The 15,854-nt window shown below is 39.5% G+C and overlaps 1 protein-coding gene across 1 annotated transcript; it reads left to right on the top strand.

Moving 5' to 3' along the window:
* Positions 1-757: 757 nt before the first annotated feature.
* Positions 758-9,658, top strand: LOC127447400 (sodium/myo-inositol cotransporter-like). The gene is made up of 2 exons (XM_051709271.1): positions 758-1,027; positions 4,297-9,658. The coding sequence occupies exon 2, from the start codon at positions 4,594-4,596 to the stop codon at positions 6,739-6,741; it is 2,148 nt and encodes a 715-aa protein (XP_051565231.1). The 5' UTR covers positions 758-1,027; positions 4,297-4,593; the 3' UTR covers positions 6,742-9,658.
* Positions 9,659-15,854: the final 6,196 nt, after the last annotated feature.

The raw sequence follows: 15,854 nt of genomic DNA, 5'->3' as shown, positions 1-15,854 counted from the left end.
TTTATCACAGCCAACTGCCATTTAATCTTTTCAACTTACTGTTGCAGCTTAAATACTGAGTAAGTAGGTCAGTTGCTTATGACATCATTTTAATACCTTGATGCTTTCACCCAGATACAGTTTGATATAGTTAGACTATAAGTTAAATGAGTAGTTTTGTTTATTTATGTTTTAATATTTTTATTTCCACCACAATAACAGCATTATTATGCTAAATATCAGCTCAGTTGAGATTACTTTTGGCAAGAGGAACCACCGCTGTGCTGACATACAATACAACAACACTCTTGCTCTGATGAGAATGCTTAAATGGACAGGCTGTAAAGTTCACAGTGATGTCAGGTGTAAGCATACAGTGATGATAAAAATAATATCATACATAATTGATAGGTAATTAATTGCAGGCAACAGTCCACATCAAATCTGGAACAAACGTAATTGGCGTCAGCTTGGTGAAGAACATTCTCGATATGCACTACAAACGCCACTGCTCAGGAACCTTGTGGTACTTTTCTAGATTGTTCTTTTGACTGCAAAACCTAAGAGGCTTAGATTTAACCTGTCCAAAGACTGTTTCACGTTTAGCCCCAGAGGATTAATAGTAGCTAAAGAAGGGTGATTTTCTGGCATTTTCTAATATTAAGTAATGGACTACAAGAGGTGATAAATCATGAAACAATCTGATTATAGGTGAGCGGCGCATTTATATGCAAATGAGACTGAATCCGCGACACGTCACACCACATGCACATGGGCGTGTACGACGGAAGAAAATATGTGGACGAAGCTTTATAAAAGCAGCTTTTTGACTACTAAACATTCTGGAGGATCGACATATATAGAAGAAAATCTTCTATTTTCAAACTTGTAAAGTCCTCTTTTGACAGCGAGCATAGCCTGCACAGCATTCTTCAGCTCTGAAGCTATCATAAACTGGTGTAGAGACAACATCGCTTGGAGTCGTTCATTCATTCTACGAACACACGCTAATATTCTTTGTTAATTACAAGGCAATATCATAAAAATGGTAAGTTTGTCTCTAGTATAACCATGCTTATAGCCATGCAGGGATTGATAAATGATCCAAACAGACTACTTGGGCTTGTAAAGTGTTTTGTTACGACGTAAAGATGCGCCAAATTTGAAGAATTTCGTCAGATCCATAACACAGGAAATAGATGCGAGCTAAATCCTCAACCTTTAAATACACTATTTTCAAATGAATCGGCACAGTATAGGTCATAAATTAAGAAGGAGTGATGTGTCTAAAATTATTTGACAGCAAAACGCATCGTTCAGTTGTACCAGTCCGGCGACTGTGCGAATCTTCTAGAAATTTCGAAGTCGTAGGTTGTTGCTGAGGATGACGCGCTTTGTTGTTAATAAATAGATTATTTATTGTAAATTGGGAGTCGTTGACTTAAAAATACTCGTTGCCATTGATTGCTGAGCACATTTGAGGTTTGCAGTAAGTAAGACGCTCTGGTATTGAGGTGTGTTGGCTGTGAGTGGAAATTTTCCTTCTTGCCCTCTCCTCCTCCCCTGCCAAGTCTCTTCTTTTCTTGGCCAACCAGAAAATTCATAATGATATTAGCCTAGTCTGTCTGGTCACCAAATTTTACACCTCTCAGGAAGAGCTGTTTATAGCGTTGACTCAGTGTTTTGTGTCATTGTGATGTGTGCACTGTGCAACCTGATGACATAAGAGCAAATTATATAAAAGATGAGTTCGTTCTTGTGACGCTTTGTAAGATTAAGGCAATGCTGTAATTTAAAATGCGTTCTTACTCTTGTCTGTATCGGTCAAGTCTCTATGCTTGTGCCCTTTATGGCTGCGCGAGTTGAATAAGTGCAATAAGAAACTTGCTTGCAGATATAAAAAATAAAATAAAAATAAAATTATATGGTATGGCTTCAATCAAGTTTGAGAAAAATGAAGCTAGAAAGAGTAGCATAAACCGAGCGATTTTGTCAAGAGAGGGATGGGACGTCTGGCTTCCGGTAAACAGCACCATGTCTTGGGCTAAAATGTAAGAGGAACAGAGTTTGCATTGTACTGAAAGCATGAATCAGGTACTTATGTGATATGCATATAGAATGAGTTGCAGGGGCCAGCTCACAAGGAGACCAACGGGAGGCAGTAGTCCTTGCTGATTGGCGCTCCATAAGGATTGTTTGGATGTTGTGATGAGCATCTGATAGTGTATCTTATCCTTGATTAATGATAAATATTGCTTTTTAATGTCTACTTTCATATCAACATTAATATCACCAAACTGTTTGGATAGATTTCAGGGATTTTGGAGTCTGACCTTGGTGTGAGATGTAGTGTTAATAATCTGTCCTATGATTCACAAGGAATTAGTGCCTGGAGTCCGAGCTGTTATAGTTTTCAGATGGCAGAGCAGCAGATTAGGAGGCAAAACGGCAGATTTACGTATGTTTTAAGTTATGCAATCATTAAAGCTAGACAAAGATAAATGGGGTTGAATGCTGATAGATGTTATTAGTAGGGATGTGCTGAATGACTAATTTCACTGACGTTAAAATGGAGATTTTGAAGCCGACTAGTCTAAAAAAAGCAAACTTCAGAAAATAGTCAAAAAATATTATATACATATATAAATATTAAAAATATTTAATACTTAATCTATTCCAAATCCGAAGCTAAATTCCACTGAAAAGGGGCATTTATCTGCGCCGTGCTCACCTTGAATTATGATCATTGTACATTAAATATAGAACATGACACGCATTCACTGAATCAACCTTAGCGAATATTTAACAGGCATATTTATTGAAAACAGTTGAATGAATAGTGCAGGACCAATAGAGCAACCCGGCCTGTTCTAAGCGGAATTCACAACATAAGTTACTTAACATATTAAGACAGTCAGGACATTGTTGAAAATAATTAACAGGTAGACTAAGGGGCCATTTACACGGCAAAGTTTTAAACTAAAAACGGAAGACTTTATGCGTTTTGGCTGTTCGTTTACACGACAACAGCATTTTGGGGCCTGAAAACGCAAACTTTTGAAAACCGGTTTCAAAGTGCACGTTTTTGAAAACGATGCCGTTATCGTCTCCGTGTAAACATACAAAAACGCAAATTTGTGAAAACAATGACGTCATGCGCACACGTATTACGTGTTCAGTCTGTAGGCATGCGCGCGAGTACTTCAAAACAACGCACGAGACATTCAAAACTACAATGGCAGACTACAGGACTGTGTTTGTGCTGCTCAAGATTGAGTTTATTGACGCTTCTCCAGCAAAGTAATTGTAGTAATAAAGCAACCTCATCGTCCGTCCAGACAAAATTGCTCGATGCTTTCGCCATCTTCATTGTTTGTATTCACCGATCTGTGGAAGAATGCTTATGTGCGCAGGCGTGTAGTGTTTCTTTACAAAGTGACATCGCCAACTACTAACCTGGCATACATAATACAGCATTTTTAGTCGTTTTCGCGGATCCGTGTGAACGGAGATCGTTTTGACAACGTTGTCGTCTGTACTCGAAACTTTTCAAAAACGCAAAGGAAAAACATTTCCGCTTTTAGTACATCATTGTCGTGTAAACATACCCTAAGCCAAATCTACGAGAGAAAAAAAAATGCGCTGAAAAGTTGCGCGTATTTCACGACGTGAAGTCAAGCATAAGCCACTGATCTAATATGACAGCTGTTCCGTAAAGAACATTAACCAATAACAGATACGATGTAAAAAAAAAAAAAAAAAAAAAATAGCCATAGGATAGAAAAAATAGGCTTGTGATGGAGCCTACAATAAACCTAATGTATTCTAAACATGACGTGCACACAGAATAAATAATTTTATATTTTTTGAGTGATTTAGAGTATTATGATAAATCCTTTAAATCACATGGCAGTGGAATAGCTGGCATTCACCCCAAACATATTTATATTAAGAATTTTGTCTGATCAGCAAAAATCCTTTGTATTTGATAATGGATAGTGTGTAACCTATTAAACACTGTGTATGTGTGTCCGTGTGATTGATATGGTTATTTCTGCCTTTGTAGCTATACAATTTAATAACTGTATTTAATGTAAATTGTCTATGCCAATAGCATAGCAACTGGAACAATATTTTTAATAAAATCCTTGTCAAAAATGCTATTTTGTTTTTTCTGATTTTGTACTGATGATGGTATGTGGTTAGTATGAAGGTATGGATGGGGTTGGGGCCTGTCATCTGCTTGTTAGTCTATCTTTACAGCAATTGATTTAATGCATGCTTTGTCTCTTTCTTTCTGTGTTTTCTGTCTTGCAGGAATGTAAACTCTTGCCATTTCTAGACCAGAAGCCTGAGACATCCTCCCCAAAATAACCAGTGTGCTTCATGAGAGCACCGTTGGATTAATCAAAATACAAACCAAATAGAAATTTATCTGACAGATTGCGGATTCTTCCATTTCTACCTAAAAAGACAGCAAACCAAAGGAATTAGAGATTTTTTTTTTGTGCATGCCTGCATCTCTACTTTAATAGCCTTTTTTCCCAGGTGCACAATTCCAGCTGGCGATTACATTTTGTAATAAACTGTAATAGTAATTTAAAAAGGTAAAAAATGGGACCAGCAATGGAGGCAGTCGATATAGCAGTTGTTGGACTTTATTTTGTCCTTGTGTTTGTAATTGGTCTCCTTGCCATGCGGAAATCCAACCGTAGCACTGTCAGCGGCTACTTCCTGGCTGGACGAACCATGAATTGGGTAATGATAGGGGCCTCACTGTTTGTCAGCAACATTGGTAGCGAGCATTTCATTGGCCTCGCTGGTTCTGGTGCAGCAAGTGGTTATGCAGTGGGCGCCTGGGAGTTCAATGCCCTTCTACTTTTGCAGCTGCTGGGCTGGGTGTTCATCCCGGTCTACATCCACTCTGGCGTATACACCATGCCAGAGTACCTCTCAAAGCGTTATGGGGGCAGGCGGCTGAAGGTTTATTTTGCAGCCCTTTCCCTTTTGCTGTACATCTTCACTAAACTCTCAGTGGACCTGTATGCAGGAGCTCTCTTCATTCAGGAGTCTCTTGGCTGGAACCTTTACCTGTCAATAATCTTGCTCATTGCCATAACTGCCTTGTTGACTGTGACTGGCGGATTGGTGGCAGTGATCTACACGGACACTCTACAGGCTATGCTCATGATTGGTGGTGCATTAACCCTTACTGTTCTCAGTCTGGTCAAAGTAGGTGGTTTGGAGGGTGTACGGGAAAAATACATGGAGGCAGTCCCAAACGTTACAGCCATCCTGGCTAACAGCAATTTCAGCTTCAAATACACAAACTCCTGCCGAATCCATCCCAAGCCAGATTCACTCAAGCTCCTACGAGGACCGCTTGATGAGGACATCCCTTGGCCTGGCTTCCTGTTAGGTCAGACGCCTGCATCCATTTGGTATTGGTGTGCTGACCAGGTGATTGTCCAGAGAGTGTTATCAGCAAAGAATATTGTCCATGCCAAAGGTGCTACTCTTATGGCAGGTATGCTTAAAGTCCTTCCCATGTTCATCATCGTCATTCCAGGAATGATCTCACGAATATTGTTTCCAGATGAGCTTGCGTGTATCGGACCAGAGCACTGCATGGCAGTGTGTGGCAGTCAGGCTGGCTGCTCCAATATTGCCTACCCTCGACTGGTCATGAGTATAATGCCAGTGGGCCTTCGAGGGTTGATGATGGCTGTAATGATTGCTGCCCTCATGAGTGACTTGGACTCAGTTTTTAACAGTGCTAGCACCATCTTCACTTTGGACATTTATAAAATGATGCGTGCGTGTGCCCCATCCCATGAGCTGGTGCTGGTGGGCAGAATGTTTGTGATATTCATGGTGACCATCAGCATTGCTTGGGTGCCGGTCATTATTGAGATGCAAGGTGGCCAAATGTACCTCTACATCCAGGAAATGGCAGGATACCTGACACCTCCTATCGCTGCTCTCTTTCTACTTGGAGTGTTCTGGAAGCGCTGCAATGAGACAGGAGCTTTTTGGGGTGGCATGACTGGGTTCGTGCTAGGCACCACGCGCCTCCTCCTTGGCTTTATATATCGTGAGCCAAAATGTGACCAGCCAGATGAACGTCCAGCTTTCATCACACATGTCCACTATATGTACATTGCTGCTGGGCTGTTTTGGATCTCTGGGCTGGTGGCTGTGGTTGTCAGTCTGTGCACACCACCCCCAGAAAAGGAGAAAATCCAGCGTACTACAATCTGGGGCTTATGTAAACTGAAACAGCTTCCTGTGACTGAACGAGAGGAGATTTACAAACTCACTAATAATGGTCATGTCCACTACAATGGCAGCGGCAATGGTATTCTTCAGAAAGAAGTGCCTGAGGATGTCCAGAAAGAGAGATGTGTTGATGGGGCTGACATGAAACTCCTCATGCCCTCCCCTTGTGATGAAGGTCCCATGACCCCGAGCACAGAGGCATCCACACCAATGGAGCTTTACAGCAATGGCCATGCAAAGCTTATGAATCAGAAGGTAGGTGACCAAAACAAGTGCGATGAAGAGAGTCGCCTGCAGGTATTTGACTGGATTTGTGGGCATAAGGAGAAGACTTCTTTTGTCGAAACCAAAGTCACTGAAGAGGATGAAGGAACTGTCCGTGAATTGCTTCATGAGCCCCCAAAGATCAAACTGTTACTTAACTTGGGCCTGGTATTGGTCTGTTCACTGGGTATCTTCATGTTTGTGTACTTCTCCTTGTAGTGTGCTGATCTTGCATTATCATGAAGTTTAAGTGATGGACAGCACATGTGTATCAACTATTTGTTATTACAAGCCATCTAGGGTCTGTGATATTTACAGTGTGGTTTTTATAACATCCTCATAGGGACTCACTAAACGCTTTTAATCGTACAATATAAGTGATTTAAGTGATCTCCTTGGATCTACAGTATGTCGCACCTGCTTAAAATATTAAAGCTGTTTTTTGTGATATGTTGACAACCAAATGCATTATTAAAACAGTGGCTTTTATATAGTTTATGGACAGTCGTGCTAAGATAATGTATTAAATAATTTTTTAGTAATTGTGCATTTGTAATTGTAAGCACTCTAAGACTACCAAAGTTATAAAACTTGTCTTCACTGTAAATTTGCCACCTGTATAATGTGAATGCATAGGAATGTGTTTCTTGTAACCAGCTGTGTCTGTATGACTACATTTGACACCTGTTTGTGCAGAATGGAATTTGTGAAAAATGGATTTTGTGAGAAAAGGTGGTAAATTTATCATGATAGCAAAGTTTTATTATGATATCAAAGTTTTATAAAAAGTAATTAACCAATCACTAAGGTGTTGTGCCATCTGACTAAACCTGGTACCATTAACTTGTTGTACATTCCCAGGTACAACTGAGTGTTTAGGTCCATGCATAAGTAATTTTCTGTATCATTTGTAATCATTTCCGTGTATGTAGAGCTACTTACTTTGGATGTGTGTGATCAAAAAAAGCCACCAAAATGCCTTTCATGCAGGTTGGTAGCCATAAGCTCAAAAAACATTGTTTTGTTCCCATTTTGGGATTATTACATGGTGAAACTGATTCCCAAGGTTTGTTTGCTACTACACAAGACTGGTTATCTGTGGATGTTACAGACTGACCCTCAGAAAGTCCACAGGAAAAACACCATCTAAAGAACACTGTTGTTAATGTTGAAATCTAAATATTATAAATGGAAACGTTATGATATCCCAAAACATGTCGATTAAGACTGGGATGTTAAATTTTTATTGCTGCGCAAAATAGTAACTTGTTCTTCTAGAAGAAGAGTTTGATTGTGGTTGAATTAACATGCATTGCCTGTTATTCTGCTGTTGAATGTACTGTTTGTTCAGACAAAGGGGAACTTTGGCCTTAGTGAAATGTGAATTGGCATGAGAGGTAACTTATTTTTTAAGTTTAAATTGATAATGTGGTATTAATACCTTGACATCAAAGCACTTAATTTAGTGAAAAAAGTGGCCTAAAGGTGCAACAAAATTATTTTATTCTCTTTATTTTTGAAATTTGTTTGTTAATTCTGAAGAGTAATGTGTCAAAGTTATTAAGAAGAGGTACAGCATTTATTTTATAAGCATATCATAAATGGAGGGCTGATTCTTGTAAAACTGTATGTATTAAAATCATGTTTTTTACTGATAATCTCAATATTGGAAAAAGAGGTTAAGAAAAGATTCAATAGAGAGTATTTGCTCATTGTTTTATTTATTTATTTACTTACCCAAACCGAATGATTTTGGACTCATTGTTCTATGTTTATAAGCATTCTCATCTTTGCAGTTACCAGTTTATTTAATTTGTTCATATCATATTTTTTTTTTTTTTTTTTTTTAAACTTGGGAAATTGCTGATCACTGAATCCAGACACTGGACATCAATCTTACAGTTAAGGAGGACATATTGATTAAACTTTAAGAAATTAACTTACTAAATGTTGGATTACAAACTTTTGGGACTGCTGTGATTATCTAGACCTACAGTAATTGATTTAAAATACCTGTGTTCTCTCTATCCAAACCTGATATTAACTGCTTTATAAATGACAAGTATTTTTCATTAAATATTTTTCTTGTATTGCTTGCAGGTCTAATGATCCAAAAAAGCAGCTTTTTTAAACACATTGACTTTAGAAAAAAAGTTGTTGATTTTTCTGGCAATGCTTTAATGGAACTTGGGGTGTGGAAATGATCGTGGTTTTGGATAAACCACAGATTTCCAAATCAATCGACAGGTCAACGTTTTTGAATATTAACCTGTGCATTTGTCATTAGCATAAATAAACAAGGCACTGACTTTTTTTAATCATATTTTGAAAACACTGTTATGTTTTTTTTTTTTATTTGTATTTTTTGTGCTTTGGTAATTCATTTATTTAAGACTTATTTCGTTTAACATCACATTTAAGTGACTACAACAAGAGGAGATGACTCTGGGTTCATTTTCTTCCCCAAGTTTTGTGTTCATGTGTTTTTCTTTGTTGCTAACTATACAGCTCTTGTTTTACATTTGAATTGAATGGTGTATAGATTCCAAATATTTTTATTGTGTGATACATCTTGTTTAGATTGTGTGCATTTCTGAAGATTCCTTGTGTTGCTGAAATCTGTCTGATTTATTAATTCATGGTTGTGACTTCCATGAGCTTAGGGAGAGGCATATGAAGTTTTTGAATTTAATCTCTGATCTTATCAGAAATACGCAAATGATTTGTACATATTTGCTACTTTTATTATAAAAATTCGCAAATAAATTGATATTCATTGGAGAAGGATAAACTGTGTGAGCTTGTTTATTTAACTTGTATTAAGAGAATTTAATGTGTTTTTCTCAGCAAGTTAAAGGGTTGTTTACTGAATGCATAGATCTTGTATGAAATTATTTACTTGCACATTAACATGTTATTGCTATTTTGAATTGCTTTAAGGTCATATTCAAAACAGTTTAACACACTTGTTTATTGAACCACAGGATTATGTTCGTGATGTTTTTTTAAAGTGAATCATCTGGTCTTGTCATAGTAATGTATAACATTTATCATGTTGCTGTTAGTGTGTCTTCAAAATACTAAATATGAAAATAATTTAATTCTGTTGTGTTGTCTTAAATAAAAATCCTGCATATTCCTGTAACACTTTATTTTACAGTGTCCATGTTACACATATAACATGTTACTATTATTAATTAAAATAGTAATAACAATACAAATATGCAAGTACAAACAGCTCTATAATAATTACACAGTAATTACAAGTAGTTTATATGTATTACCTAGTAATTACCTATGGAAATACACAGTAACATGAAAACTAAAAGTGTGACCCTTATATATTCCATCTACAATATAAAGACAATTACTCCTACAATATATACTCAAATGCACATGAATCCTCCATTTCACTAATATATGAATTCGTATGATATTCTTATGAGCTAATATATAAATCATACACTTCACCTTAAAACAAAACCTGATATTTTCTCTTCTATGCATATTTGTCTACTTGTTTTTACTCTCTCTCTCTCTCTCTCTCTCTCTCTCGCTCACACACACTCACTCACTCACTCTCTCTCTCTCTCTCTCCACCTCATGACAATTTATATCTCTGCACAGTAGTTTTCCACTGACAGTTGCCATGTAATTTGCATTTAGCTGTATGATTGGAATGGCGGTGACTGAATGGAAAGCTTGGGGAGGGTGTGACCTTGGGTAAAACGTTGGTTTGATCTAACCTCCAGTCCCACACCATTGTTTGGCAAAGCCCTCCAGGTCTGTGTTAGGATGTGTCAGTACTTGGTTTGATATTAATTTCTTAGAAAATAGGGTTGAGATGTGTGAGAAAGGAGAAAAAAAGGGGGAAAGAGGTGGTGGCTGATGACAAACATTCAAGATATACCAAGAATGCATGAGTGATAAACAGAAAATATGTTATGACTAAGTTCAAAATAAATGCCCATCACAGTCCAAATGCAACATGAAATCTGCCCTAAAAACTGGGCTAATACAGTAAATCCTGCAGCTTACTGTTTCATACAGAGGAGATTGAAAATCTATTAAATTTAGAAACAGGTTAATCACAGGGAGTGTAATGTAGATTGCACATTTTTGGATAGTCCTCATATGATTATCTGTTGATTATCTGTTGACTGTTTGCAGTTGGAGAAGTCGGTTATCCTTGAGTCTTTTACAACACAATGAGTAATAAGTTACAATATTTACAAAACATGCAGTTCCCTGAAATAATATACTGCTGTATACATTGTTGTATGTTTTTTTTAATTTTTTTTGTATTGTACTGATAAGCAATAAATACTTGTTTTGTTTTATATACACTACCGGTCAAAAGTTTTTGAAACACTTGACTGAAATATTTCTCATGATCTTAAAAATCTTTTGATCTGAAGATGTATGCTTAAATGTTTGAAATTAGTTTTGTAGACAAAAATATAATTGTGCTACCATATTAATTTATTTCATTATAAAACTAAAATGTAATAATAAAAAAAAAGTTTTTGAAATTGATGACTTGGACCAAATAATAAAGAAAAGCAGCCAATAAGTGCCCAACATAGATGGGAACTCCTTCAATACTGTTTAAAAAGCATCCCAGGGTGATACCTCAAGAAATTGGTTGAGAAAATGTCAAGAGTACATGTCTGCAAATTCTAGGCAAAGGGTGACTACTTTGAAGATGCTAAAATATAACACAGTTTTGATTTATTTTGGATTTTGTTTAGTCACAACATAATTCCCATAGTTCCATTTATGTTATTCCATAGTTTTGATGACTTTACTATTATTCTAAAATGTGAAAAAAATTATAAGACAGTGTTAGAATCCATGTGCAGGAAGTTTATTAAAAGAGACACAAGCAAACAATCCAAAACAGCAGGCAGAGAGACGTAGTCGTAAAGCAGGCAGATAAATCCAATAAACCAAATAGACAGTCCAACCAGGCAAACAAAACAAAGGGTAATCCAAAAAGCAGTAAATCCAGAAAAACAGGCAATGGTCATAACATGAATCAGGAAACAATGGCAATGGACAATGCTCGGTAAGGCAGGGTAAACTGGCAATACTTCGCAATGAACAATGGAACTGCATGGCTATATATACATGTGGTAAACAGGAAATGAGCAGTGAAGAAATGGGTGAAGATCAGTATTCGGGAGAGGGCTCCCTCTGGTGGTTGGTAGGATGGGTAACAACCTCAGATGTTACAATGTCATAACAACTGGAAGCAGAGCGGGAAGATTTTAAAACAAGAGTACTTCATACTTAAATCTACAAGGTCTTAACTTCTTAACTATGAACAACTCCTGGTTCTTCTGCTGGGATGTCCCCTTGGTCATGGTGCTGGATGATTAGGATGGGCTTGGTGGAACTCTTGGATCAGGGATGGGTCCAGTATGTCCTTGGCGGCTACCCACAATCTCTCCTCCGGTCCGTAGCCTTCCCAGTCCACCAAGTATTGCATCTGGCTCCCTCGTTGCCTTGAGTCCATGATCTCTCTGACCACATACGCTGGTGCTCCATCAACCTCCAATGGAGGCGGAGGCTCGGGATTCGTGATTCCAGGGCCAGACACCGGGTGGACCGGTTTCAGCAAGGACACATGGAATGAAGGAGAGATGCGGTAGTTAGCAGGAAGCTCTAATTGGTAAGTAACTGGGTTTATTTGACAGGTAATTCTGAATGGACCCACATACCTTGGACTGAGCTTCCTGCAGGGTAGCCACAGCTTGAGATCCCTTGTGGATAACCAGACTCTCTGTCCAGGCTGATAGTTGGGGTGAGGTCGCCTCCGCCGGTCAAAGCGTTGCGCTTGGACCGCTCGCTATAGCCAGACATGTGCGCTGTCCCTCACCCTCTCGCTCCGCCTAATCCATTCGTCCACCGCTGGCACTGTAGATGGTTCTCCTGACCAAGGGAACATCAGGGGTTGGTAGCCCAGCACACATTGGAAGGAGGTTAGCCCCGTAGAGGTATGAGTGAGGGAATTCTGTGCGTATTCGGCTCAGGGCAAGAAGTCCCTCCACTTCTCCTGTTCATGGCTACAGTAGCTCCGAAGGTATCTGCTAATCGCTGGTTTAAACGTTCCAATTGTCTGTTGGCTTGGGGGTGATAGCCGAGGCGAGACTCACATTGATGTCCAGTTCCTTACAGAATGCCTGCCAAACTCGGGACGTGAACTGTGAACCTCGATTGGACACGATGTCTTCTGGCAATCCATAGACTCTGAATACTTGGTGGAATAGAGCATTAGCAGTTTCCATAGCTGTGGGTAAACCCTTGAGAGGGACAAGTCTACATGATTTTGAAAATTGGTCGATAATTACCAAAATGGTGGTGTATCCATTGGGGTTTGGCATGTCGGTGATGAAATTGATGGACAGGTGGGACCATAGTCTTTGGCTATTGGCAGTGGTTAGAGTAATCCTGTGGGCAGTTCCCTGGGGTCTTAGATTGTGCACACACTTGACAAGACTTCACATAGTTAGTAACATCACAAATTACAGATGGCAACCAGAATGAACAAGAGTGATTGTTCTTTGGATGCCAGGGTGTCCTGTGCTCAATGAAGTGTGGACCCACTGGATAGTTCTCAGATGTAGAGAGCTTGTGGTGCAAAGTGCTTGGTTGGGGGGCAGTCAAGTGGTGACGGTTTGTGCTGTTGTGCTCGTTGTATTTCTTCCATGATATCCCAACTAATTGGTGCAATGATGACAGATGGTGGTAGGATTGATCCAGGATGAGGTTGGATGTGGGATGGATCATACCTGTGTGAAAGTGCATCTGCTTTGCTATTCTTGCTGCCAGGGTGGTAAGTGACATTAAAATTGAACCTGGTGAAGAACAATGATCATCGGGCTTGATGTGGATTCAGTCTCTTGGCTGCCTTGATGTATTCAAGGTTCTTGTGATCAGTGATAACTTGGAACGGGTGGACTGCCCCCTCTAACAAGTGCTACCTTCATGGAAATTAATTCCTTGTTCCCCACATCATAGTTTCGTTCAGCAGAATGTAACTTTCTGGAGAAAAATGCACAAGGTTAAAGCTTGCCTGATGTTGTGACAGGACCTCTCCAATCCCACAATCAGAGGTGTCTACTTCAACGACGAAAGGAAGATTGGGGTCAGGGTGTTTCAGAATAGGAGCTGTTGTGAAGCTTGACTTGAGGGAGATGAAGGCTTGATATGCGCCGTCGTTCCATGGCAACTTGTTGGGTTTTCCCTTGAGCAATGATGTGAGTGGTGCTGCATTAATACTGTAGTTTCTGGTGAAGCGGTGGTAGAAATTGGCAAAGCCCAGAAACCGCTGTAGTTCTTTGATTGTGGAAGGTCGAGGCCATTTGGTAACTGCTGTGATTTTAGAGACATCCATTTCTACACCATGGTGGCTGATATTGTAACCTAGGAACGTGGTATGGGAGATATGAAACTCAAATTTTTCTACCTTGACAAATAGCTGGTGTTCCTGGAGACGTGATAGGACTGTCCTGATATGCTAGATATGTTGCTCATTGTTTTGAGAGTAGATGAGGATGTCGTCAATGTAGGCCATCACACACTGATTCAGTAGGTATCTGAAAATCTCATTGACAAAAGACTGGAAAACACAGGGGGCGTTAGCAAGTCCAAACAGCATGACCAGATATTCATAGTGCCCCTTGGTGGTGATGAATGCAGTTTTCCACTCATCTCCTTCTCTGATTCTGATGAGGTTATAAGCACTTCTTAGATCGAGCTTAGTATAAATTTAGCCTCACTGAGTTGTTCAAGGGCTGAGGGGATAAGTGGCAGTGGGTAACGGTATTTCAAGGTTACAGAGTTCAGGCCTCGATAGATACATGGACATAGACCTCCATCCTTTTTCTCCATGAAGAAAAACCTGAAGCTGCTGGAGAGGTGGAGGGACGGATGTAACTGGAGGCAAGGGCTTCCTCGATGTAAGCTTCCATAGCTAGGGTCTCGGGGTGTGACAATGGGTAAGCTTGCTTCTCGGTGGAGCTATATTAGACAGAAGTTCAATGGCGCAGTTCCATGGACGGTGAGGAGGAAGTTGAGTAGCTTTGACTTTACTAAAAACTTCATTGAATTCTGCATACTCCTCGGGAATCATGGTTACTGTTTGGAATTCAGGGCTTTCAATGCTGGTGGTAAGACAAGGCATGGAGACAGCAACATGGAGACAATGTTCATGACAGAAACTTGACCATTGCGTGAGCTCACCCTGGTTCCAGGATAGAAGGGTTGTGGATGGCCAGCCAAGGATGACCCAGGATAAGAGCATGATTGGGTGAGTTTATGACATATAGTGAAATGTTCTTCACATGAAATAGTCCAATCTTGATGGTTATGGGAACAGTCTGTTGGGTTATACCAATACCAATGGGAGCATTGTCAACTGTGGTGGTATTAATTGTTGGAATGCATTGATGGTGGCTATATTGAGTTCTTGTACAATCTCTTGATTTATGAGATTCACAGCAGCCCCAGAATCCACTAAAGCTGTAAACATTTTTATATGATCACCAATGGAAATCTCTACAGGCAACAAAAAACTGTGAAGGATAGGTGATACAAAGTTTGTGGTACTCACTTTCAGCTTTGATTCATGGGAACTTGATTTCTTGTGTGGGCATGCAGCATCGAAATGACCTGGTTCACCACAGTAATAGCAAAGTCTTTCATTAAGTCGACGTTGGCATTCCTCCATAGAAACATGGGCATAAACAACTTGCATGGTTTCAGGTGATTCAGTGGATGCCTGTGCCTGTACTGAGACTGTAGACTTAGAAGTGGAGTGAAACTGGGGCCGTGGAGCATTACGAAGCAGGTTATCCATCTTAATAGCCATGGTAATGAATTCTGACAGAGTAGAATCCTCACACTTGCATGTCAGTTCCGCCTTGAGTTCTTGGTGAAGCCCCTTGCGGAAAACAGTTTTCAGAGTGACATCATTCCACCCAATTTGAGCCCTAGCGTCCTGAACAGAATTGCATAGTCTGCTGCAGATCGATGGCCCTGGCATAAATGAAGCAGCTGAACAGAGATATCTTGACCACCTGCTGGATACTCGAAGACTTTGTGGATCTGTTGAAAGAAGTAGTCAAACGAGGTTTGGATTTGAGGATCTTTGTCCCAAACAGCGGCGGCCCAATCGAGTGCTTTAACAGTAAGTAGAGACATCATAAAGGTAAATTTCTTGGCATCTTGATAAAATGATTCAGGTTGGTTAGAGAAATAGACTTTACACTGTCATAAAAAACCCCGGCATTTCTCAGCAGAACCATCAAACTTGTCAGGAAGCGCAA

Source organism: Myxocyprinus asiaticus, chromosome 10 (genome assembly GCF_019703515.2).
Source record: "Myxocyprinus asiaticus isolate MX2 ecotype Aquarium Trade chromosome 10, UBuf_Myxa_2, whole genome shotgun sequence".
NCBI classification, from domain to species: Eukaryota; Metazoa; Chordata; class Actinopteri; order Cypriniformes; family Catostomidae; genus Myxocyprinus; species Myxocyprinus asiaticus.
The sequence above is the reverse complement of the archived record's forward strand: the minus strand, read 5'-3'. Positions and strand labels throughout refer to the sequence as shown.

What these genes read in the sequence shown, in the direction of transcription:
- LOC127447400 (XM_051709271.1), top strand. Translation starts at nt 4,594, where the DNA reads ATGGGACCAGCAATGGAGGCAGTCGATATAGCAGTTGTTGGACTTTAT.